The following is a 25,081-nucleotide window of genomic DNA, read 5'->3' on the forward strand; positions in this document are numbered from 1 at the left end:
AAAGAAAATAAGTGTTCGCTTGCATCCACCCCTAACTGACCATGTTAAATTTTTCACGTTTCCAACTTAAAATCATTTGACGGTAAGTGAAGTGATCCAAGTACCTTATACACTATTCAAGTCTCACCATGTGTAATCTACTAATCTTCTCTTTAACAAGTAGAAGTTTAATTTAATTATATATGTTTGATATTAAAAGAAATAAAATACAATTAGACAAAAAAAAACTACATAGAAACAAGAACAACCACTCATAGATAAGAATTAGATTAGTTGATTTAGCAAAATTCAAAAATTCTTAATACTATTTTACATTATCCAATCATGCATTTTTACATCATATTGTTTTATTTTATTTATTAATAACCTTTATCAATACAATATTTATAAAATAACTACATTTTCTTAGTATACAAGTTAATTATTTTTATGTTTACATCCGAATTAAATTTATTTTGATTTTATTCAAAATTCTATGATGCACCATTTTATTCTCCACATAGCATTTGCTAATAACTTATCATTCTTAAAAGTATTTCACAATTTTGTTTTCGTTTTTTGTTTATTTTAAATTATAAGTAAATAAATTTATTTAGAAGTAAAAAAGGTACAACAACAACTACACTGAAGAGCAAGCCGGATCTTGAAATCGCGAAAGGAGGAAGGAAGAAGAAAACAGAGCATGTAAAAAAGCTTCACACTTTCTCGTAAAAATGGCGACTTTTCGCCCTTCTCTCTTCTTCGTCTTCTTCCTCCTCTTTCTAACCTCCGCAACTCCCCTCGCCGTCTCATCCCTAGTGAACCCCAACCCCTTCAAACCCCCTCGGATCCCTTACTCCGATCACTGCAACCACATCGTCCCCGAGTCCCCCACCGATCCTTCTCCCTCCGCCGCCTCCAGCCCCGCCTCGCTCGCCTTCGACGTCAGCTTCTTCTCCGGCGGCGACTCCTTCTTCAATCGCAACAACCAGCCGCGAAGCTCCGACGTCAAATCCGCTAGCTTTCGGCCCAAATCGATCCGCAAAACTCTGGGCGACGGTGGAATCTACAGAGTCGAGGCGAGATTGACTTTACAAATCTCCAGAACCTCCGGCGATTTAGGGCAGCGAAAAATGATTCAGGTGACGCAGATCGACGGGCGTAGGATCCCGGTGAGCTTTATGGGTGGGCAAAGTTTCGAACTTTACGGGTTTTGGTCGGAACGTACAGGACGAGTCTGTTTGGTCGGATCAGCTCAGGTTTTGTCCCCATTTGGGACTTATAAGCCCTTTGACGCTCGTCTAATGCTTACTTACTCCAATGAGTCTAACATCTACGGGAGTTTAGTGAAGGGAGTGTTGGAGAGCGTGAGTAACCAGAGTGATTTTAAAACGGTATCGATTCTTGGCGCAAGGAACACTCCTTTGAACTATGAGTACAAGTTGTTAGAGCAATCGAATGCTGAGTGTGGGAGGAACAGCGAGGAGAGTTTGTCTGTGGAGAGTGTTTTAGGAGGTTTGTGTAAGGTGTTTGAAGGTAGAAGTCATGTTTACAGAACTACTGATTGTGGGATTAACCGTACTTGCAGTAGTGGTGTAGAGTACATGTCTCTCTTGTCGTTGCTGTGTGATGGCGAGAAGATGAAGGTGGTTTTGTCGTTTAGTAACACTAGCGGTGTCAGCAGGTTGTTTTCTTTTGATCCGAGGAGTGCTTTGGTTGCAGAGGGAGCTTGGGATGTGGATAAGAATAGGTTCTGTGGTGTTGCGTGCAGGATCTTGAATTTCACGGATTCTTTGAGTAATGCTAAGGTTGGTGACTGTTCACTGAGGTTGAGTTTGAGGTTTCCAGCTTCCTTGTCGATTAAAAGAAGGGCTCCAGTAGTTGGGGAGCTTTGGAGTGCTAAAACAGGTAGGATCGAGTTCTCAAGCCTAAATGATCCGTTGTGGCGCTTCTCTGGTCTGAGGTATGAGTATACAGAAGGCGAGAGAGTGAGTAAGCTATGCAAGAGCCGGTCCAAAAGCAAAGGAAAGCATTACCCTGATGCACAAACCTCAGACATGAGATTTGTCATGTCAGTGAAATATTCTGGAGGAGTGAGATCTGCACGTGCAAGCCCTTACTTCGTTGGAGATAGACTGTATCGTGAACTCTTGGTTCGTGGGCAAGGCGCTGGGGTACCTGGAATCCCTATGAATGTTAACAGTGTCACCAAAAGCTTCACAAACATCACTTACAGGATCCGTTTCTTGAATCCTGTTTCTGAATCTCGTGGAGATATCTTTGCAGAGGGAACGTATGATAGGGACACAGGCGAGTTATGTATGGTGGGATGTCAATCAGTTAAGCTAAATAGCACAACGACTGTTGACTGCAGTCTTGCAATCAGATTCAAGTTTTCTCCTATTGATTCTAGAAGCGATGACCGTTTAAAAGGAACAATCGAAAGCACACGAGAGAAGACGGATCCGCTTTACGTTGGACGCATGGAGGTTGTGTCTAGGTCCATCTACGTTCATCAAGCGAAAGAATCTGTATGGAGAATGGATTTGGAGATTGCTATGGTGTTAACATCCAATACACTCTCGTGTCTCTTCGTTGGGATGCAGCTTTACCATATGAGTAAACACCAAGAAACACTTCCTTTCATCTCCATCGCAATGGTGACACTTCTCGTACTCGGTCACATGATTCCTCTCCTGTTAAACTTCGAAGAGATCTTCAAAAGCAGCCGTAACCAGGAGAGCTTGTTCTTCGAGAACGATAGATGGATTGAAGCCAAGGAGATTGTGGTGAGGATAGTGACGATGATAGCTTTCTTACTCGAGTGCCGTCTTCTCCAGCTAGCTTGGAGTGCTAGAAGAAACACAGAGAATCATCATCATCACCGTGAGAGCGTGTGGAAAGCAGAGAAGATGGTGTGTTACGTGTGTTTGCCTCTCTACATCACTGGTGGATTGATAGCTTGGCTAGTGAACCGTAACAGAACTCCTAAAAGAGTTGTGTACATAGGGAAGCCACGCGCTGCTCGGAACCTCTTGTACCGTCCTGTGACGTTGAAACGCTCTTTCCAACGTCCTTCTCTGTGGAAAGATCTAAAGTCTTATGGAGGTTTGATGCTTGATGCGTTCCTTCTTCCTCAGATACTCTTCAATGGGTTCAGCAACTCGGACGCAAAGGCTCTTGCTGCTTCGTTTTATGGTGGACACAGCTTCGTTCGTTTGCTTCCTCATGCTTATGATCTTTATAGAAGTCACAGCTACGGGAAGATACTTGACTGGTCGTTCATTTATGCAAGCCACAAAGTGGACTACTACTCCACTGCGTGGGATATCGTTATCCTCTTCATCGGTTTCGTTTTTGCTGTTTTGGTTTTCTTGCAGCAGAGATTTGGTGGTCGTTGTTTCATCCCTAAGAGGTTCGTAGAGGATTTGAGATATGAGAAAGTTGTGGAGTTGCAAGAAACTGGTGAGCTGCACAAGTCCAATGATTCTTGATGATATACAGATACACCACAGTTTTGTCTTTTATTGTTTTTTGTGGGTTGTAGTATATCCAACTTTTTCTTTTGTGTGAAGAGATTGTTACGAGAGTGAATATGAAGTTACAATAAGCATATAACCAAATTCCTGAAGCTAACTTTGCTTATAATATTTTATTTTCTCTTGTAGATCATTTTGTTAATGCTACCAAAATCAAAGTGTTCTTGTATAAGATTCTGGTGCTTGTGGTATAAAATTTCAGGTTGTTATATCGTTGAAGCAAAACTCATCTCTTGAGCATATCTCACATTCATGAATCCTCTTTGTCCCACAACACATCTACAAATGAAAATGAATAAAAGCCTTAAAGGTCAACATCAACATGTTTTCAATGTTTTTTTTTTTGAATGAATGTAAAATTTTATTCAATTAAACTGTACTATACATTTAATGCAAATGTTTTCTTTAGCTATAAAGAATAAAAAAATGTAATATCATGTTTTCAATGTTTATTGCAGGTCTATTCTTTTCTTGTAATTTGATCTTCATCGTCACTAAGCTTCTCTCAGCTGTGGAATTGCATGATCATTGTCGCCAGTGAATTTATGTGCATTCAGAATATTATTTTTTAAAGAACTAATAACTCATTGTATATATTAGATTTTTGAAAAACTTAATTGATAAATTTGACATAAAAATACAATTTTATATGAATAAAATAAAATAGATATAACAAACAAAAACAGAAAAAACGTGATATTTGGAAAATAATCTACTAGTATAAAAAAAACTGCGCGTCGACTAGGTTCTTTTTCCTCTGTTTTGTTTAGGTTATAAAAACGCTTTTGTATTCTATGTCTATGTTTTTAATGGGGGATTCGATCAGCAGTTTGCCAGATGAGATTCTTGGCAAAATCCTGTCATTAGTTCCGACAAAAGTGGCTGCTTCCACATCTGTTCTGTCCAGGAGGTGGAGGAATCTGCTGTCTCTTGTAGACAGCCTTAGTTTTGATGAGTCGATAGTTGTCTATCCCAACGAAGAAGAAGCAACAAACGGTTCACATCGTGATAAAGTAAACTTGTATTTTATTTATGAATATGAAAGAAGAATCCAATGTTCAGTAAACACTGATTCAGAGAAATACAATGTTAAGCAACTAGTCAGACTAGCGACTCAATCACTGTTTTTGTATCAAATTGACACAGATATTCAAGTGGTGTGGGACATGTCATAAGCCACATCAGAGGAGAGAGAGGATGTAACAAGAAGTTTGTTACAAAAACGGAGGAACGCTTTCATTTTAAAATTCATTCGAATATTGTGAACATTTTCTCTCCTTTTCTTTTCTACTTTTCTGGAAAATTAGTGATTGAGTCGCTAGTCTGACTAGTTGCTTAACATTATATTTATCTGAATCGGTGTTTCCTGAACATTAGATTCTTCTTTCATATTCATAAATAAAATACAAGTTTACTCTATCACACCGCTTCTCTGATTTCGTAGACAAGACACTTGCTCTGCTAAACAACTCTCCCGCCATCAAGACATTCTCTCTGTCTCTGTGTTGTGTAGTTAGCACTAAGAGTTACAAAAATGAATCTGCCCGTGTCAACCGTTGGATTCGGACTGCAATGGAAAAGGAGGGTTTACTGGAACTACACTTGTACGCCCCTACCCCCGGGACGAGTGTTAGTATAGAACGTAGATTACTAAGGAATAACACACTGGTTAAGCTCACAATCTCCGGTCATTATGATATATTGAAGCCCAAACTAAAGCCCAAGTTTATGATCTATTAGAGGCTTTTGTAATCCATGTAACTAGGGTTTCTAGATTCATATATATGTTGTTATGTGCTTTGATGAATGTAACTTTGGCTGCCATTGTAGCAGCCTCTCCTTCACTTAATGAAATATCTATTTAATTTCTTGTGTTCTTGGTTACAAAACTAAAGCTTTTCCTTTTCTCTAGTTTCACAATAAAGCTCAATGAGCTATCTTTCATTTCAATAAAGTTAGAATCTTTCTTAGTTCACAAATGTTATCATGGTATCAAAGAGTTAGTAGGATGGTTTAGTAAGTGTCGAAAGAGTTTTGATTCTTCATTTTACAAAACTTAGTTATGTCAATTCAAAGAGATCTCTTATCTGGTTCTTGTATACTGATATTTGTTAAGGATCAGACGCTTAATGCTGAAACAAGTATTCTACTCTCAACTACTAGTTGATAAGGCCCCTTTGACATAATATGCCTGAAGAGAAAGAGAAGCAGGGATAATATAGGAAATATAATACTTATGTGTTGTGGAAAGGGAACACCAACAACATTTTCAGCAGTCAAATTTCCTTCCATATGGAACAAACTTGGAAGATGGAGATGTTTGGGGCATATAAGGGTTGGTTGTTCACAAGTTCTGGGTAAAAAGCTTCAGGGACAGGTAGGATGGGATTGTTGCTTGGTACATAAACAATATTTCCAATGTCAGGCATAGCAGTAGGAGCTGGTGAAAGACGTTTTGTATGAGACCGACCAAAGTTATTTGCCTCTGGATTCAACTTGAACTCCTGCAAGTATGTGGTAAAACTTCTAAAAATAGAAACTTGTAACTGATTAATAGATAAAGTAAAATGAACCTCAGGCTAATTTGACAGAAAAATACCAACGACTCTGAATGTGTTCTTAAAGAACAAGGAATGGATAACAAATCTTTACGATCTATGTAATTTAACATAAGTGTACTAAGGAATTACCTTAGTCTTTTTGACGGTCTGGATAGGTACTGATTCATTAGGAGATGCATCTAAACCCAAGGTCTGAGGTTTCATCAACGGTTGAAGATGAATTGTCTGTGGAAGAAGGCCTCTGTAAAAAGCCATTTTTTTGGTTTTATCATATACCCATAAGGATTTAATTAAAGAAAGCATTTTAGCGTACAAAATACACACATACACACTCGAATACTTGTATACTTGTTTGTATACACCGCTGTAAAAAATCACTTTATCATACCACAGACCAATTCCCCTAGCGCAAGGCATTTTAACCAACCTACAAAAAGTTCAAATCTTTGTTTTGTTTTGTTTTGGAATATTAGGAAAAGTGAAAAGTCCAAGTCTTTCTTACCAGCGATCTTGTTCCACATCCTCCTTGCATAAAGCTTGACCACAAGAATCATTCTCTTCAACAGAAGCTTGACCACAGGAACCATTCTCTTCAACAGAGCTGCAACATGCTTGATTAATTAGGTACTGATTCGTTAGGAGATGCATCTAAACCCAAGGTCTGAGGTTTCATCAACGGTTGAGGATGAATTGTCAGTGGAAGAGGGCCTCTGTAAAAAGTCATTTTTTTGGTTTTATCATATACCCATAAGAATTTAATTAAAGAAAGCATTTTAGCGTACAAAATACACACACACTCGAATACTTGTCGCAACATGCTTGACCAGCGATCTTGTCTTTCTTACCAGCGATCTTGTTCCACATCCTCCTTGCATAAAGCTTGACCACAGGAACCATTCTCTTCAATAGAAGCTTGACCACATGAACCATTCTCTTTAACAGAGCCGCAACATGCTTGATTAACACCCAAGCCATCTCAGTTTTTGTCTCTCTCTCTCTCTCTTTTTGTTTTGTTTTGTTCTTCTAGTCTAACAAGAGAGTCTGCGTGTCTATTTATAGTTATTTTAGTTTGAGAGAAAAATATGATGAACAAAGTTGGGGGTTATTGGTTGGTGTATTTTGATGGATTTGAAAATCCAAACTAAATCTAGTGTTATTGGTTCTATGATTTTAAAATTTTAATTAAAATCAAGTGTTATTCGTTTAATGATTTATAAATTCTAATTCAAATCAAGTGTTATTCGTTTAAATATTTATAAATTCTAATTCAAATCAAGTGTTATTCAATCATACGAATTTACTAATATATTTGATTTCATAATGTATTTGAATGAATTTGCATGAATTTCTTTGTGAAAAATACAAAGGCCCAAATCCGAAGGAAAACCTCCGGATTTGTAAATACTAATCCGAGAAAATTTGAAAATTTATATATTTTATTTGAATTTATAAATACTATATGGATTTCTAAATCAATAAAAATATATAAACCAATAACACCTTAACGTTTATACTGCGCGTTTCATATTTTTTTTTTGCGTTTAAGGAAATTAAATATTTAACAAAAAAAACAAATACAATAAATATCTCTTCGCGATTGTCGGCGCGTGGTGTTCACGCCATTGTTGTACTCTTGAATCTTGAAGCCGCCATAAAAAAAACAAACAGGCTCTGCAGTGGTACAAAAAAGCATTTAGCCATTTTCAAGATTTTTACTTTTACCAAACTATCTCTCAGATCACCTGAATCATCCGATCATGGATTGCTTTTGTTTTCTTGTCGCTTTGCTCACCATTAATTTAAGTTCGTACTCTTTTTGCTAGGCTTTTTTTTTTGAGAAATCAATAACTCCAACTCCTTTCACCAACTCACATTTTTATATGGAAAATATGACTGTATAACCAAGAAAAAAGGATAATTCATGAAGTAGTCAATTTTTCTAATATAACGATACACAATATGTTTTTTCTATAATATTGTCATCTTACCCTTTCATTTAACCGGTAAAACCTGCAAAAAAAAAATTATAATCTAAATTAATAACTAGTGATTCTAAAAGAAAGATGTGGTATTTAGTTACTCTCACATAGTTAACAAAGCAAATGGTAAAATATAGAAAGGTCAATAGATTCATCTTCTTATTTGAGCGATTAAGACGCCACCGATTACATTTTTGGTGAGTTTGTGGAGAAGAAGACCATTATCGAAGGCTCGGTAGGTGACAAAAGGCGTGAGTAAGACGGCACCATAACGGCAGTAAAACAAAATCACATTGCCTATTATGTAAGTTGTTTTACTACTCTTAAATTTTCTGAATTTTCATTCATTATATGTCGGAATCTGATATTGTAAAGTAAAAAAACCAGAAGTTTGAGATTTTCTGTTTATATACATGGTGCTTGTACTCCATTTGCATGACAATATAGTTAAGTGTGTATATACATGGAAATAGACCTGATGAAGATAGTTATGTCAACCTCTAATACTTTGTTTGTGTGAATTTGTAAATAAAATATACTATATAGAAGTAAATAAAGTAGTATAGATGTCTATTTCCATAATATATAAACTATATTTTGGTGGGCGACTGTGTTGTATATAAATGGAGTAGTACATATGTCTGACCACATAGTATAGTAATTATTATGTTAATAGTATAGTATATGTTATAGAAGTGGTTTTCAGTTTAAAAATAATGTGTGTTGACATCACCACATAATTAATCATCATAATTTAATATGTGATGTTTTGTGATGTATGAAATTGTTGATGAAATTGTCTCTGTTGATGGTGAAGGATTGTGGTGAATAATAGAGTTTTGAAAACTTGTGTGGCGAGTGACATGACTTGTTCAGTGGCGATCACTTCCATCCATACAATCGAAACTATTGTATTCGTTTCTGCCGCAATTGTCCCTCTTCTCATAATTCTATGACTGTATGTTCTTCTCTTCTATCTAGTGAATCAACAACAAAATTATTTTCTCCGATGTGGTTGCATGTACTATCTTCACTGATGTCGTCAGATATACTTATTTTTTATTGTTGTGAATGATAAACAATATTGAATGTATTTACCTTTCCATATTTTATATTGATGTGTATATGATTTTGTAAAGAGAAATAGTATATTAAACACAAATGGAATAAAATTTATTATGACATCAGATAAAACATAATACAATGTGATGTTGAGTCGAATGGTATTCATATGATGTTTCTTCAATATTACATAATATAATTTAATACTACACAATTTTATATACTTTTTAAATTTTGATATTTGGGTTTAAGTTTTATCTTTGGATTAGGGTTTAGTGATTTAAGTTTAGGGTTTAGTATTTAGAAAGTGAAGGAGTATGGTTTTGGGTCCGCATGAACTTCTTCCTTGCAATCATATATATTTCATAATCTCACCAATAGGTACTATGTTATTTATTTTATTCCATGCTATTTGGGTTTATGATTTATATTTAGGTTTAGAGTTTATATTTGGATTAGGGTTTAGTGATTTAAGTTTAGAGTTTAGTATTTAGAAAGTGAGGGAGTATGGTTTTGGGTCGGGATGAACTTCTTCCTTGCAATCATATATATTTCATAATCTCATCAATAGATACTATGTTATTTATTTTATTCCATGTTATTTGGGTTTATGATTTATATTTAGGTTTAGGGTTTATATTTGGGTAAGGGTTTAGTGATTAGTGTTTGGGGTTTAGTATTTAAAAGGTGGGGAAGTATAGTTATTGTCGACGTTAACTTTTTTATGCAATCATAGACATTTTATAATTTCACCAATATGTACTATGTTATTTATTTTGTTCCATTCTATCTGGGTTTTGGGTTTATATTTGAGTTTATTGTTTATATTTGTTTTTAGGGTTTACTGATTAGATTTTAGGGTTAGTATTTAGGGGTTGGGTGAGATTGAGATAATGTTTAGTATCTAGGAATTGTGGTTGGGATATGTTTAGTATTTAGGGATTATAAGTGGATTTATAATCCTATACTACTTAGGTGATATGGAACAGAACACTCGTCATATGTATGTAAGATATACGTGGATGGTTCCTCTTTTTTTTATTTAACACATTTACGGATTACACCATTTATGGTTTGCTTTGAATACACATTTAAGATTACCTGTGCTAAGTTCCACCACTTGTTTACTTATGCACATTAAAAATATCTTCAGTAAATCTATCTTGTGTACGTGGCTTTCTCTTACTCTTAAAAACGGAAGAGCTGTAACCCACAATTGTAAATTTATTGCAGTAAATACATCATTGCCTCTCCCCAACCGTCCACTCCACCCTCTTTGTTCGTGATTATATTACTAAATTACAAACATGATTTTATTCTACGTTAGTCATGTCGAATGGAAACGTCTCCCATATATTTGTACTTATATTATTCTATCTAAAATATATAGTATGAAACTACATTCTTGTGGCTTTCTCCTACTCTTAAAAACGGAAGAGCTGTAACCCACAATTGTAAATTTATTGCAGTAAATACATCATTGCCTCTCCCCAACCACCCACTCCTCTGTCTTTGTTCGTGATTATATTACCAAATTACAAACATGGTTCTATTCTACGTTAGTCATGTCGAATGGAAACGTCTCCCATATATTTGAACTTATATTATTCTATCTAAAATATATAGTATGTAACTACATTCTTACATTCTCCGTTAAACACCGTTGTTTCTTTCACACTTAAGCCTTTCATCAACTCGTTTCTTTCCATGTTTTCCTTCTTTTGCTTTTGAATATGGTTTATCCACGCGCTTTCTAAGGTGTGTCATTGTTATTAAGGGACACAGAATCACCACGTTGTTTTCTCCATGAGTTGAAACCGGTAACTTCTTATGTATAAGGACATAACCGATAGAAAAGAAGGCAAAAAGCGAACAAATGCATTACGTCAAAATCTTGTCCATTCTCTTGACTTTTCTTTGTATGGCTACTCAGCCAATTAGCCCTTTTTATATTTAGTTAAAAGAAAACGAATCCAAAAAGTGGGTAGTAAGAGCAACCGCATTGAAGAATTTTAGGGGATGTTCACACGCAAATCGAAAAAAAAAACTATTATAATAAACAACAGTGAAGACCTCGTCTCACCACGTTCTTTCCGCATGAACCTGGATCGTTACTGTTTAGCAGGCCCTACGCCACGTGCCGACCCGCTATTGGTCAGTTTTAAAAAAAAAAAAAAAAAAGAATAATAAAAAATTCAAATTATGAACCTCAACCGGGGATTCATTAATGCGCTTGCTCTAAGGGTCACATAATTACATAAAACTAAGTCTGAGAGAAAGCAGAAAACAAATACTTCACTACACAAAGTAACACCAGCTTTTAAAAACAGCCTCTTGATCCTTAGAAGAATGGTTTGGGAAGTACCAGAAAAACACCTCTGGTCCTTAGGTGAAATCTGAAGTTTACGCTTTCCCCCTGTAAATAATAAAACCATTGGTTTCATCATCATCCTAATAAAAGAAGACACTCCGAACGTAAGAAAATTAGGATACCACTTGCATACTCGCATGGGTGGTACTCCTTCACCTCCAAGAATCCCCTGGTCTAATAACCTAATAATCACAAGGAGTAAGCACCAAGAAACTAACATCATTTTATCTTTCTCATGCACATCAGCTTAGAACTCCTATAAACTTTGAACAGGAATGTAAACTAACTAAGATATATACATTGGGGTTGTTAGGTCATACCTTGCCGACACCAATCCGCATAGTAAGTGGGTTTTGCACGCTTGTAGGTACTGTCAAACAACGTTCCATCTGCAAACCTCGCGGTATAATGAACCTACCCCCACACCAGCACCAAAGTCTCAAACTTTGAACCCAAAAAACTTTTGCAATGCGTAATGTGTCGTAATTAACACGAAAAGTGATGGACTTTGATAAATTCTTAAAACAGAAAGATGGATGTATAAATATGAACTCTAAACGCTCATGCCAAAAACCAAAATCTCTCAAAGTCCTTATTGCAAAGAGAAAAAAATGAATCCATCGATTTTAATCTTAACAGTTTTCGTACTTCCCCTCCTGGTACCAACGGTGATTCCTCACGACTACTCGGATGTGATAACATTTGAGAACTAGATAGAGTTGTGTTTTATTGAAACATAAACTAAGATAGCTCAATGAGCTTTATTGAAATATAAAGAACATAAAGAGAAAGACTTTGGGTTGTCTGCAAGAGATTCAAGAGTTATATTGATGCTTTATAAAGATGAGAAGAGAGGCTGCTAGAAAGCACAGCCAAAGTTGAGTTTTACAAAACCTTAAACTACTATTTATATAAATCTAAATGCTAGAACCCTAGTTACATGGACTTCTATGCTCTTCTCCAATGACATAGTCTTGGGCTTGATGTGGCTTGCTGTGTGGCTTAATATGATATTGGTGCATTTAAGCATATGTTTTTGCCAGCCCTCAGATCACTTTCTCTGATGGTTGCGCTTGATCTTTACCTCTATCGCCAAATCATCCATGCTTGTCCTGTTCTGGAAGAGTTAACCATACGCGACGGGGAAGTTCCAGATGTGTTGTCAATTTGTGGTGGTACGGTCGTGGAACATGCATCAATCAAGCGTCTTGTGATTGTAACGCCTCTTCCTGATGGTACAGACTACAATCTCTCGACATATTATTTCGAAAGCTCTCGCCAAACAGTTCGTTTCCGAGCACCAAGTCTTGTCTGCCTTGACTACTCTAGTTTTGTCTTTAAAGAGTATCAGGTTGATGATTTGGATTCTCTTGTCGAAGCAAGGCTGAGTCTCAAGTTATGGTGGTCAATTAGTCTTTTTTTTTTTTTTGTCAAGTATGTGAATTTCATTAAGCAAATAATGACACAGAGAGATACATTTTAGTGCAACTAAGTTGCTAATCAAAGCAAGAGTGTCTTAGGGAGCCACAAAAAAGTAAAAAAGACTCACTAGGACAAGAAAGGTTCAATCACAACACAATGGAAGTGATTAAAGCTTAGCTAAACTAACAGTTCCATGGACAACTTTGAAGTTTGCAGTAGACACAGCGAGAGAGATGATGCCGGAACCTACATCAAAACCGCACAGGCCCGAAGAGAACACAGCCGGAGAACAGTCCGAGGGACCGCGGACCGTCCCGAAGGCGACTCGAACCATAGAATAGGCGAAGCAGGGTTGACCTTGCCCTGGTCCGGCCATCACTAGCGGTAGAGTCCACTCCAGACGCTGCAATCTCAAGAAGATGACAAACCGTTATCCCGGTAATCCAAACCCGACGATGAGAAGCCAGAAGTTGAAGCACAGGTGGGTAACAAGCAGATACAAGCGGAGGTTTTAGCAGCTCGACTCCGGTCCCATCACGCTAGCAGAGCACAAAAGGTACCAGCTTCAGAACATCAAGAGAGGCAGGATACAGAGGCCTTCTTCCTTCTGAAACTTGAAGAGCGAAGGAACATGAGCTCCCATCAGCAGGCGAGAGAGGAGAAGAGACCCATGAAAGAGAGCTGAGATATCGCAAAGTAACGGCACGAAACTCCGAGCTATCCCGACATCCCTCGATAGATCTGGATCCTAACAAGACGCCATGGTAGTTGTCGAGAAAGTGTACCAGAAAGAAGTCCCCAGCGAAGAGTCTCACCATCGCCTTTTTCATCTCAGAACGAGTCACGAGACAGGGAAGTTCTTACCTTTAGCAATCGTAGGAGGAGACAGAGGAAGACAGAGGAGGCAGTGAACTGACCGGAACGGCGAAGGCAGCGACGCTTATCCATTCCGGCGACCCTCCGTGAGAGATCTGACCCAGATCCGCTCAAGTCAAACCCTAGATCTACTTCCAAGACGACGCCTCCTGCTCAGATCTGACTCTCCACGACCTCGCCATCACTCCAGGAAAGCTGAGGACGCCCTCAGACGCCGGTTTAGTTCGCCGGATCCGGCCGCTATCCGACGAAAACCAGAGTAGATGAAGCAAGGAGGAAGTGGAGAAACTGAATCGTGAGAGGGGAGAGACTGGACACAGTAACGATTGGGGTGGCGACCGACGGGTAGAGACCTCCGTCGGCCACCGGAGCTGATGTCAGATACGATTATGATTATTATTAGTCATAATTACGATTATGATTATTATTACGATTATGATGGCTGTTTTTATCTTGGTTATCCACGCCCGCCTATATTCGGTGATGTTACATGTCTAGTTACGGCTATAAGAAACATTAGAGCATCCACAATGGGAGCTCTTAAGGGAATCCTTAGAGGGTGTAGAGCTCACTTTCTTAGAGTTTGTGCAAAAAAAAATCCTTAAAATCCTTTGATAAGGATTGATCCTTACACTGTTCACGGGTCCCATTGACTACGTGGCGGCCCGTGAATGGTCATCTTTTTTTTTTTTTTTTTTTTAAATTCAAAATATCCTAAGATTAATCCGAAATGCCCTTGTGCTAAGGACTCCAATGAGTCTCACCGTTGCGGATGGTCTTACCACCCTTCACTTGTCTCCTGATTCCCTTGAGGTAGGTCAGTCCTTCTTATAATACTATTATTTGTTTGTGGTTGTAATATATTAAAAAATTTATATAATGGATCAGGTATTTCATTTCTGCTGTAAATCCATGCCATGCCTATGTTCAACAACCTTGTTACTTTATCCCATTGAGAGTAACAAGCAAAAAAGTTGGCAAGTGATGCCACTTCTGCTCAAGTCTTGTCCAAATCTACAAACTTTAGTTTTCAAGGTATATAAATATCAGTTTACTTTTTTTTGTTGTTGTTGTTGTTGTTTCCATTGAATAATGTACATGTCTTAAATTGGTCTGTTTTCCAGGGTCTTCTTCACAGAGTAACAAATAGATGTGGAGATGCATGCGCTTGCAACCCGGGTCAGAAAAAGAGGAAGAGGATAAAAAAGATGAAAGAAGTATGTTGTCTCCAGACATGTCGAGTGAAGCTGCTAGAGATTTCAGACTATGGAGGTTATTTTCAAGAGCTGAAACAAATGAGTCATTTCTTGGACAATTTGGAATGTCTTGAAACTCTAAAAGTTGGTGTTAACCCGGACAAGAATAGTGAGTTTGTGCGAGATGATGTAATGGCTCTTCCCAGACTTTCATCAAAGTGCACCATTCAATTCATCTGACCTTTTCTTTCCTTAACCTCTTTTTTTTGTAATGTTGCAAAATTGATAATGATTATTATCACTTTAAATATCATTATTTCATGTTGCTTACAATCTATTAAAAAGGATAATAACTGTTTTCACATGGCCCTTGTGATTCTCAAGAACGAGAACTTTTAAAATGTCAAACAAGAAGTTATTGTCGATGGTCCAAAGGATTTTCTCACCTTGTTGCTCAATTTCCACAATAATAATAATCAAAATACGTAGAGAAATATTATCATATAGCTCCGTAGTTTTAGTTTCAGAAGAAATACTAAATAAACGTTACACGTTCAAATTTGAATTGTCACAAAGATGCGAGCAAAGAGAACAAGAGAGCTCAAATGTTTGCAAACTCAGCGACCAACAAAGCTCCTCACTTTCTGCCTTTAGCATTTTTCAAGCCTTTAGTAAGCATCCGTGGTGCAATCGCCATTGACATAAGCTCTTGGAAGAGCAATTTGCAAGCATATGGAATGTGAACCTGTGGAGATTAGACAATGCCATCAGTTCAAATGAGCATGAACGCCAAAATCGTTTAAACACAATTTGGAAACTTACCTGAACAATATCTGTTTTGTTCTTGCAACCTCTGCATTCGAAAGAATTCTTTTTCAGGTTTGCAATGGCGATGAGCCCACAGGTTTCACACACGTGTACCCTATACGCATCGCTCTGATCAAACAGCCTCTCTTTCAGGAAGTTTGCAGCACCGTGTGCAATCATGCAATCGCGTTCCATTTCTCCAAAACGCAGACCACCGTCACGGGATCGTCCTTCAGCCGGCTGTCTTGTTAAGATCTGCACAGGACCTCGTCCACGCGAGTGAATCTTGTCATCAACCATATGCTTCAACCTTTGGTAATAAGTTGGTCCGAGGAATATCATAGCTGTGAGTGGTCTGCCCGTGTGACCGTTGTACATTCGCTCAAATCCACGCATTTGGTAGCCACATTTATGGAGAGCTTTGCTTATATTATCCACCTACACACACCACAATGGTCAGATTTATACTAAGTTACAATTAACCAAGGAGCTAAGGATAAAAGCAAGTTACCGTGACATCTGTAAAAGGAGTCGCGTCTCCTTCTTTTCCCATATGAGCTGCCACTTTTCCCATGATGCACTCAATCAGCTGTCCAATTGTCATCCGAGAGGGAATAGCATGTGGATTCACTATAATGTCAGGGGTAACGCCTTCAATTGTCCAAGGCATGTCCTCCTGTGTGTAGGTCATGCCAACAGTTCCCTTCTGACCGTGTCTACTGCTGAATTTGTCTCCAATTTGAGGGATACGAACAGATCTAACCCTCACTTTCACAAACCTCAAACCATCAGCATTTGTGGTCAACAACACCTACAAGAAGTTCATACGTTATAAGAAAGTTGGAGAACTTTCACAACCCCACCTTTATGTTCAACAAGATATGCTCAGATACATAGTTCAGTCCTGAAACTTTTGAAAATCTCAACAGCAAGGAAATACCAAAGTTACCTGATCGACCATTCCAGTTTCACTATGTCGCAAGCTTATACTATGATCACGTCTGGTGTATCGTGATGATTGTCCTTGAGCCTCATCTTGAGATATGGGAGTGGTTTTCCCAATGATTACATCCTCCCCTGAAACTCTAGTACCCTATATCCAGAAAGAAAAATAAATTGTATGATATGCATTCTAGTACTAATCGCCTAAGCATATCAGACATAGCCAATAAAGGAACAATAAATCTTTCACTTACAGGAGGTGCAAGACCATCATCATCCAGTTTCTCATAAGAACCATGTCGCATACCCTGCAACAGAAACCCAAAGTTTTAAACTCCACTAACAAAAAGCACCACAGACGTGTGAACCGCACGGGTCAAATTATGTCTTACCATCGTAGTTGCCCTGTCTGGGCGTCCAAAGTCTTCTTTGACAAGGGTCCCCATTTTTTTCTCCTCGTCCCTGCCAGCAGAAAGATTGAAGTATAAATAATTGGAAAGGCCAATAGCAAAATCTCCGTAAGTATGGTATACTAACCTGTATGACCGAAAGAACAAGGATCTAAAGAAACCACGGTCTATTGAAGACTGATTCATGATGACAGAATCTTCTTGATTATATCCAGAGTAGCAAGAAATGGCAACAATAGCATTCTACACAAGAAAGAAAAGGAATTTGAGAGAACTGATAGAAGAGTCAAAGGTGAAGTCTGGAAGACTTTTAAGCAAAATAACTCACAATCCCTGCTGGAAGTTGCCTAAAATGAAGATGCTCCATAGCTCGTGTGGTAACCAGAGGCTTTTGAGGGTAATAGAGAACATAGGCTAATGTATCCTGGTTGACAGAACAATCACAATAATAACATTAAAGCACGTAGTGTTAAAACAAGAGATGGCAGGAGAAGACAACAAATTAAGAGCCTAGAACATACCATGCGAAATTGGTAGTTGGTGACATATATTCCCATAGCTTGCTTTCCCATAGCAGATTGATATGTATTACGGGGTGACTAATTCATCAAAACGCAGAAGTGGCAGAATAACACGAGATAGTTAGCCTTAAGTTGAATTTACATAACTAAATTGCTTCTCGTAGACAAGTCAATTAAAGAGAGAGATAAACCTGGTTATGGTCGGGAAAAGGTATAATCGAAGCACATACGCCCAATATCAACGAAGGGTGAATCTCACAGTGTGTGTAAGTTTCAGAATATGCCTCGTCGGGACGGAGTCTGGCTTGAACCAGATCCTGAAACAAAATTAGGATTGAGTTTTCTGTACAAATGAGTGCCGCAGAAGAGCATTTCTACACATCTTCAAATCAACCTTCAAACATTTTATTACTCACACTGATAGTCATGGATATCATAGTCGTCTCCTCTTCCTCTGTGTCTATGTATTCTATAAACCCTTTTGCAACTAGATGATGCCAACCATCTTCTTCTGCACTTTCCTGGGTTATAAAAACGAATACGGGTACAGTGAGGTTATATAACAAAAGGTACTTTGAGAACACAAGACTAGAACTTTACCCTTTGTTGCAGAGCATAGATATCTCTCTTCTTTATTAATAGCCTCTGGTTATCCACAATAAACAAGGGACGACTACAACGACCATAGTCAGTGTATATCCGGAGCTCTTTCAGACGAATATCTCTAACAACGCCAACTTCAGTGTTAACATCAACCTGCAAGGGAACGGTAATATATCACTCCTGCAGAAAATTGCAATTTAAATAATTTGGAAACGTGAAAGAAATTGCATGCTTACCCTTCTTCTCAAACGTCTCAACGTTTTCACCAACATGTCAGGATCTCGATGAACTCCAACCCACATTCCATTAACAAAGATTTTTGTGGCTTGGGGTATAACTGATGGAGAGATTTCCTACAGTTAAATTAAGACCTTTAGTAAACCACAGGAAATGAAATTTCAGAGAAAGAGCAAGAAACTGACTGTGAAGTGCTACAAACCTCAAAATTCTCAGTTCCCCATTCTTCCAGAAATTCCAAGATCGGATAAGCAGCTGACCCAACTGTAATATAGACCATGAGCGCCAAGTTTTTCACTAGCCCACAAGCCTGTCAAAAGCAAAGCCACAATAAGCAATGGAACTAAATGGAGTCCACAACATTCTTATTTCTATATATACAACAAGTATACCTGTCCTTCAGGTGTTTCAGCAGGGCACATCATACCCCACTGTGAGTTGTGCAGTTGTCTTGGTTTTGCCAATTTTCCTGGTATATAAGAGTCGATTACCATTCAAGTGGAAAAAGCAGAGCTACAAGCCGATCTAACATGCAAGGATGTGGAAAATAAAGAGAACCATGGCCAAAATGTACCAACTGCACTAAAAGATAAACTGAGATAAAATAGAAGTGCAGGAAAAGAACGAGGCTTTACCTTCACGCCCAATAGGAGAATTGAGACGCCTCAGATGTGACAAAGTGGAAGCATATGTTAACCGATTTAGAACCTGGTGAAAGACTTTTTAGAACCATGTAAATCATGGAAGAGAAGTTATTTGAGCTGAAAAACAGAAGAGAAAGAAATATCCTCACCTGAGAGACTCCAGCCCTTGTGCCAGCAGCGTTTGCCTGGCCCCAGTTCCCAGTAGCAAGAGAATATTTCAGGCCAGAGGTGATTGTTTTAGCCTTAATGGCAAATTGAAGATTGACTTCTTTGCCATTGTCAACGCACTGTTAAAACGACATGAATTAGACTTCCAAACATATAATAACAAACAAAATTCAAGTCCTTGGCCCAAGAAAGAGTGACTATGTAAGAGACCTTCTGTACATAAGATCTCACATCCCTCGTCAGCTTTCTGAAAAGCTGCATTAAAGAAGATGGTAGATCAGTACGAAATCAACGAAAATGATTCTTAAAATTCCATAAATTTTCTCAATAATGCATGATTGTGGGCCGTTAACAAACCATTCTAAATAGCCCTCCAAGTAAAGGACCAGCAAGATCCAGCCTTTTGTTCCCATAATGATCCCGATCATCTTCTGGCCTTCGGCCAAGTGCACAAAGCAGCAGCCGGTGTATGATATACCTAAGGGTTTTTGCACAATATGAGCACCACAATAACGTATGAATCTAAGAGAACACGAGTGAGCTGAATACGTACCCGAAATAGTAAGCTTTCTTCGTCTCACAAAACTCCCCAACTCCTACATGAGGAAGCATTTCTTTCTGAAGGATATCTTTTGCATACCTGCAATGATAATATCGCAATTGCAAACCTCCTATCAACATCTCAATAGTTGACATCTTAGATCATAACACCCACGTTCATTGGTTTAAATGATCACATACTTTATCCTCTTTTCCTTGGTTACACCCATAGGTGCACCACGTTTCCCAATATAGTCGAGAGCAACCTGAATCATTATGAGAGTTATCAACTGATTGCTGGATCAAATTTTCAAGCACCCAACATAAGGAAAGCCAAAAAAAAAAAAAGGAAGACACAGCAAGATATTAACCAAATACAGGATCATTTGATACCTGCTGATTTTGAATAACAAATGCTTCTTCTAAAGAAGGCCTGAGCAACTCCATCATCTGGTTATCGGCAAAGTCATAGCAAATGTGTTCCAAAATGTCCTTATCGGCAACAAATCCCAATGCACGAAATACAATGATAATAGGAATTTCTGCTTTGATGTAAGGGAGAGTACACCGAATATACTGTCCAGATGAACCCTGCATCCATTTGCCACAAAGAATGTAACTTATTTAGCATATCTGAAATATATATAGATAAAACACTGAGGAAGGAAATCGAAAAAGCTACGACTATTAGATTTATCTTACCCCTTTTGCACTAGCACGAGCAAGCATGCGAACGAACATTGTGCTTGGAGGCCTATTTTGGTTCTCAGCCATGGAACGGACTTCGCCAACATATGCATACTTATTTGGCTGTCTCTTCTTAAAAACATAAACATGGTTCGTGCTCATCTTCTCCTGAGCAATCAGAACCTTTTCACTGCCATTGATAATGAAGTATCCGCCCTGATCATAAGGACATTCTCCAAGCTCTGTCAGATCTTTCTCCGAGTTCTGAAACAAGGTACAATAACTAGACCGGAGCATGATGGGAACCTAGAAAAGTCAAAGAAGAAGAAAACAATTCTACTGTCAGAACCTTATAGTAGACGCAGCTTATTAAATCTTGCACAAAAACTAAAGTTCAACTGACCTTTCCGATGAAAACTTTGGTAAAATCCTGTGTCTCCGTAACTTCCTCACCATCATGCCCTTTCTTAATAACTCTCTTAGAAACATCGACATACAAAGGAGCTGAGTACGTGAGGTTCCTCAACCTTGCAGCTTTGGGAAACAAGGTGGCAGTCTCTCCATCAGATTCCGTCATCATGGGTTTACTCAGATAAATCTGTCCAAAACTAATCTTGTAGATTGTCTGCATAAAAAAAAAGAAAGTTCCATCAGAGGTAGAGCAAAAAACATAACCAACACACATTGTCCCAGTGCCAAAATTGATCTCAGCTTCACCCCATCATCCAAAGCCACTCAAAAATGCTAGCTTTACCAAACGAAGAGCTCAAAACATAGAATACAATAGTGATCTCGCGAACATCAATGAGATCAGCTACTCGTGACGGGCAAACACTAATAGCAACAAACTGTAACTAAAAACTAAAACAGCATAACAGATATTCTTAGTGATAAACCAAATTTGAGCTTCAAGCAATACTCAAAACGAATAGCTCAAGCATTTGAATACAACGAATAATCGCACATCAATGATATCAGCTCCTGTAGAAGGCAAACCCTAATTTCAATTTCCCGTATAAACCCTAGAAATCAAAAAACCCGAGGAAGAACCACAGCTAAAGCACCTCGGCGAAATCAGATTGGTGGCCAGGATTGTGCTGAGATTCAGGTCGGATCTCGATATCAGCGGATTCATCGACGATTTCTTGCATAGTGTTCTGGATAAACTCATCGAAGGAATCGAGCTGCTGGCGAACGAGACCTTTCTCTTCGAAATAGGCAGAGATAACCGCCCAGGCGTCCTCCTGGGTGATCTCCTCGTCGTCATCTTCTTCGATGTAAGTCGGTTCTTGTTCGTATTCGTTATTGTAATCCATTCTCAACGCAGAGAATGAACGAGAGACGGCGAGCTTCAAGTGTTTTTAGAAAGGTCTCCGAGAGAGTGAGCGAATCGGTTTGCTTATTTGTGGAAATAACCGGTTTGATTCGAAAACCGGTTTCAGGCGATTTGATGGAAACCGACCGGTTTGATTAAAAGAGAGCTTTAGTTTATTGAATGACGGAAATACCCTTGGGATATAAACGAAGTCTCAGCTTCGGCGATACTTTCGGGAGAGAACGACGACGGAGAGCGAAGGCGGAGGAAGAGAGAAAGAGAGAGAGATGATACCGCAGCAATGGACGCCGCCGTGTGGGAGTCAATGCACGCACAAGTACGCAGCTCTTACGCAGATTCCATGTATGTATTCTCTCTCGATTCGTTTGATGTTGACTCGATCCGTAATGGCTCACTCAGATTTATCTTCTTTAGCTCGTTTGTTTTAGTTTCTCGATGATAAGAATCGTGCTTCGGCGAATTTGTATTCAAGCAGGTAAAATTGTTGATTGTTGATAAGGTTTCTCGTATTCTGAGGGTTTCTTCATTTTTATTTGGAATTGAATTGTGAAACTGTGACTTGATAATTTAGGTTTCAGTGTTCTTTGTATATAAACCCTAATCTACTGTCAGCGAGTCTTGCTACTTCACTAAACATTGGGAGAACGATCACTTACTTGCTTGCTTCTTGGCTAACACTGTAAACTGTAGAAGATGGCATATCTCGCTACCCAATATAAGTAACCATAGGAGAAAGAGGAAAATAAGAACAACTGTAGTGAAGATGCTTTTGCTTCTCTGAACTTATAAACAGATAGATATGTATATGCGTTAGCTAGTAATAGGGCTTCGTTTTGCTGTTTCTGATACAATCTTTTTTCATTTTCTTGATCTCTCAATTCCATTTATGATCACAAAAGCTAGATGAATTTCATATTTATCTTCCGTGTTGATATATTACACGATTCTAGCAATTTGTTATTTTGTTGTTCTCTTTGGCTTTATCATCAGTCTAATGATAATAATGAATCCGTGTAGGGAGAGTGTTCTGCAAGAAGGGATGTGATGCCGACAGTGACTCATGGGAAGATTGTAAGCATTTCTTTTTAATCACTCAAGTCCATCATGAGATTTGTTTATGAATTGAGGAGCAGATTCATCTCTCCTCACTCCTCACTCCTCACTATACAACATTACAGAAAATTCTTGTCTCCTACATTGTATATATGTGTGTTCATGAAGTATCTCCTCTTCTTCAGGTTTTGATTTTGCAAGTTAATGAATTGGTGTGATAGTGTTCTCTTTATAGGTGTATCAGACTGCAGTGAGATATGCTACAAAGACCCTGTGCTAAAAGACCGACAATGGAGTGCATATATAGATCGTTCTCCTGGAGCTGCCAGCTACTCTGAGGTATCCACACTACATTAAAAAGAATACCCTTTTCATAAACAGACCGACGTATCTAACTTGTTTTATATTGTAAAATTCAGGAATGCTTTCACGCGTGTGTCGCAGGCTGTGGTTACAAGGTTTGGTACTCTTGTTTCAATCTTCATTTTGATGCCTTTGCAGTATATTTTTCTTCTTCTTAGCTCGTGTTTGCTGCATCATGCAGTTTGAAGTTGGATCTGAGGAAGTCGATAAGGTGAAACCAAAAAGACCACCGCCACCACCACCAAAGCCACAGCCACCACCAAGAGCTAAAGGACCAAAGCAGCCACCTAGTGAGGAGGTTCCTGGAACTTCAGCTTGACATCAAAAGCTTTGGAACTAACTTCTTAAAACTCCTCAATTTTTTTTGGTAATCTAACTTGTGAGGGAGTATCACTGTTCAGAGTAGCAAACTTCAAAGCAGCTGTTCCATTTTCTTGATAGTTTTTGACAATTTGTAGTGGAGAGTGTATTAGTGGGACGCGTCCCACGGATGGACCTTGTGACGTTTTTAGTCCATAAGGCAAATCAATGAACAGATATTGATATTGTGGTTTGCATAGTCTGATTCATAGTAACTAGTGATTTTGAATCAAACGAGCAATTAGACGACAAAGCTTTGCTCCACTAGTCTAAAACGTGTTTAACAGATGCAGTAACTAACAATGAGTTAGACTTCGTGACTAAAGCTCTTAGATTATTTAATAAGAATCGCAAGTTCAAGAACCTCATAATCATTGAAAAAACATATACAGTAACTAAACTATTGCAAGTGTAGAAATTTATTTCTTCTCGATTAAGAGTTGGTGAGTTGGTGTTATCTTCTTTATCAATTCTTATTCCCATTAAAAGTTGCTTTCTTTTCTGTTACCACTTTTTCTCCAATCAACATCGGTGACAATCCGTGATGAAAATTTGAAAACACTAATAAACTATTTTAGAACCCCACAATACCAAAACGGTGTCGTTGAGCTCATCACATTACATAAAAGCTACTTTACTAGTTTAACTAGACAATAAAATAAAACAAAACAAAACAAAAGTCTCTCTCTCTCCCTCACATGGCTCTTCTCTTAAACCGCGTTAGATCGGCTTCGGTCTTCATGTTCAGTGTAACATTCCTCTTCATCTTCGCCGAAGGCTTACGACCTTCTGATCATGGCCTACAGTATCAAACCAGCTCACCACCGACTGAATCTCACTCACCTCCCGGGAAAATGATGTCCTTCTTCGGAGATTCCCGTTCTTCTCCTCCTCCTTCTCAGCTCCTTCCCAAAGCTACGGATACAGACGGCGGAGACGACGACACGTGGTGGCGTGATGGAGCTGCCAACAGACGCGAGCACGTGATGAGGCACGTGTTTCTTGCGGCGAGCATCATATGCGGCGTCTCCGGCGTTGCGCTTCTTGTGGTTTTCACTTTGGTTTACTTCTTTAGGTATCGGAATCAAAGTCCGTCGAACTTACCCTGTAACGATTTAAAGTAGATACTATTCGATTTCTGTATACATGGTTTGTTTCTATTATTTTTTATTTTAAAAAATAGATGTAAAGCATTTTGCTTTATTTCGACGACTTTTATAACTTGTTGCGCTAGAAGCCTAGAAATTTTGACAACTGTTACACACCCACTGACCCACATTGGTTAATTATTGTTGTAGAGAAAATATAATAATATGTGATGCTTCGAGTTTGATCTAATGTCACAAAAAAAAAAATAAGAAGACTAAGAAAAAAGACTTGGTTCGAGTTTGCTATGTGGTTTCAGTCATTTTTTCTCTGTTGGAA

The 25,081-nt window shown here is 38.3% G+C and overlaps 5 protein-coding genes across 6 annotated transcripts; 4 read left to right on the forward strand and 1 right to left on the reverse strand.

Annotated features, from left to right (window-relative positions):
- Positions 1-603: 603 nt before the first annotated feature.
- Positions 604-3,646, forward strand: LOC111214055. The gene has a single exon (XM_022716029.2). The coding sequence runs from the start codon at positions 714-716 to the stop codon at positions 3,471-3,473; it is 2,760 nt and encodes a 919-aa protein (XP_022571750.2). The 5' UTR covers positions 604-713; the 3' UTR covers positions 3,474-3,646.
- Positions 3,647-13,026: 9,380 nt separating this feature from the next.
- On the forward strand, positions 13,027-15,554 carry LOC106358606 (F-box/LRR-repeat protein At1g48400-like). Its single transcript, XM_048740487.1, has one exon. The coding sequence runs from the start codon at positions 14,998-15,000 to the stop codon at positions 15,223-15,225; it is 228 nt and encodes a 75-aa protein (XP_048596444.1). The 5' UTR covers positions 13,027-14,997; the 3' UTR covers positions 15,226-15,554.
- LOC106347907 (DNA-directed RNA polymerase II subunit 2) lies at positions 15,411-21,919 on the reverse strand. Its single transcript, XM_013787527.3, has 25 exons — positions 21,609-21,919; positions 20,948-21,169; positions 20,560-20,850; positions 20,251-20,448; positions 20,059-20,123; positions 19,871-19,957; positions 19,675-19,795; positions 19,528-19,572; positions 19,299-19,436; positions 19,141-19,213; positions 18,898-18,974; positions 18,708-18,815; positions 18,505-18,621; positions 18,266-18,421; positions 18,082-18,186; positions 17,857-17,982; positions 17,666-17,743; positions 17,473-17,568; positions 17,272-17,387; positions 17,127-17,196; positions 16,989-17,042; positions 16,742-16,885; positions 16,304-16,603; positions 15,808-16,230; positions 15,411-15,730 (listed from the first exon to the last, which is right to left on the reverse strand). The coding sequence occupies exons 1-25, from the start codon at positions 21,858-21,860 to the stop codon at positions 15,623-15,625; spliced, it is 3,570 nt and encodes a 1,189-aa protein (XP_013642981.1). The 5' UTR covers positions 21,861-21,919; the 3' UTR covers positions 15,411-15,622.
- Positions 21,920-22,059: 140 nt separating this feature from the next.
- Positions 22,060-23,841, forward strand: LOC106374058. 2 transcript variants are annotated; one of them, XM_013814167.3, is made up of 6 exons: positions 22,090-22,222; positions 22,295-22,355; positions 22,898-22,951; positions 23,169-23,272; positions 23,353-23,391; positions 23,478-23,841. In XM_013814167.3, exons 2-6 carry the CDS (start codon positions 22,316-22,318, stop codon positions 23,613-23,615), a joined length of 375 nt encoding a protein of 124 aa, XP_013669621.1. In that variant the 5' UTR covers positions 22,090-22,222; positions 22,295-22,315; the 3' UTR covers positions 23,616-23,841. The 2 variants fall into 2 exon arrangements, with proteins under 2 accessions (XP_013669616.1, XP_013669621.1); XM_013814162.3 differs by lacking the exon at positions 22,295-22,355 and having other exon boundaries at positions 22,060-22,222.
- Positions 23,842-24,116: 275 nt separating this feature from the next.
- On the forward strand, positions 24,117-24,870 carry LOC106351869. Its single transcript, XM_013791589.3, has one exon. The coding sequence runs from the start codon at positions 24,355-24,357 to the stop codon at positions 24,778-24,780; it is 426 nt and encodes a 141-aa protein (XP_013647043.1). The 5' UTR covers positions 24,117-24,354; the 3' UTR covers positions 24,781-24,870.
- Positions 24,871-25,081: the final 211 nt, after the last annotated feature.

The sequence above is a fragment of the Brassica napus genome, chromosome A1, assembly GCF_020379485.1.
Source record: "Brassica napus cultivar Da-Ae chromosome A1, Da-Ae, whole genome shotgun sequence".
NCBI classification, from domain to species: Eukaryota; Viridiplantae; Streptophyta; class Magnoliopsida; order Brassicales; family Brassicaceae; genus Brassica; species Brassica napus.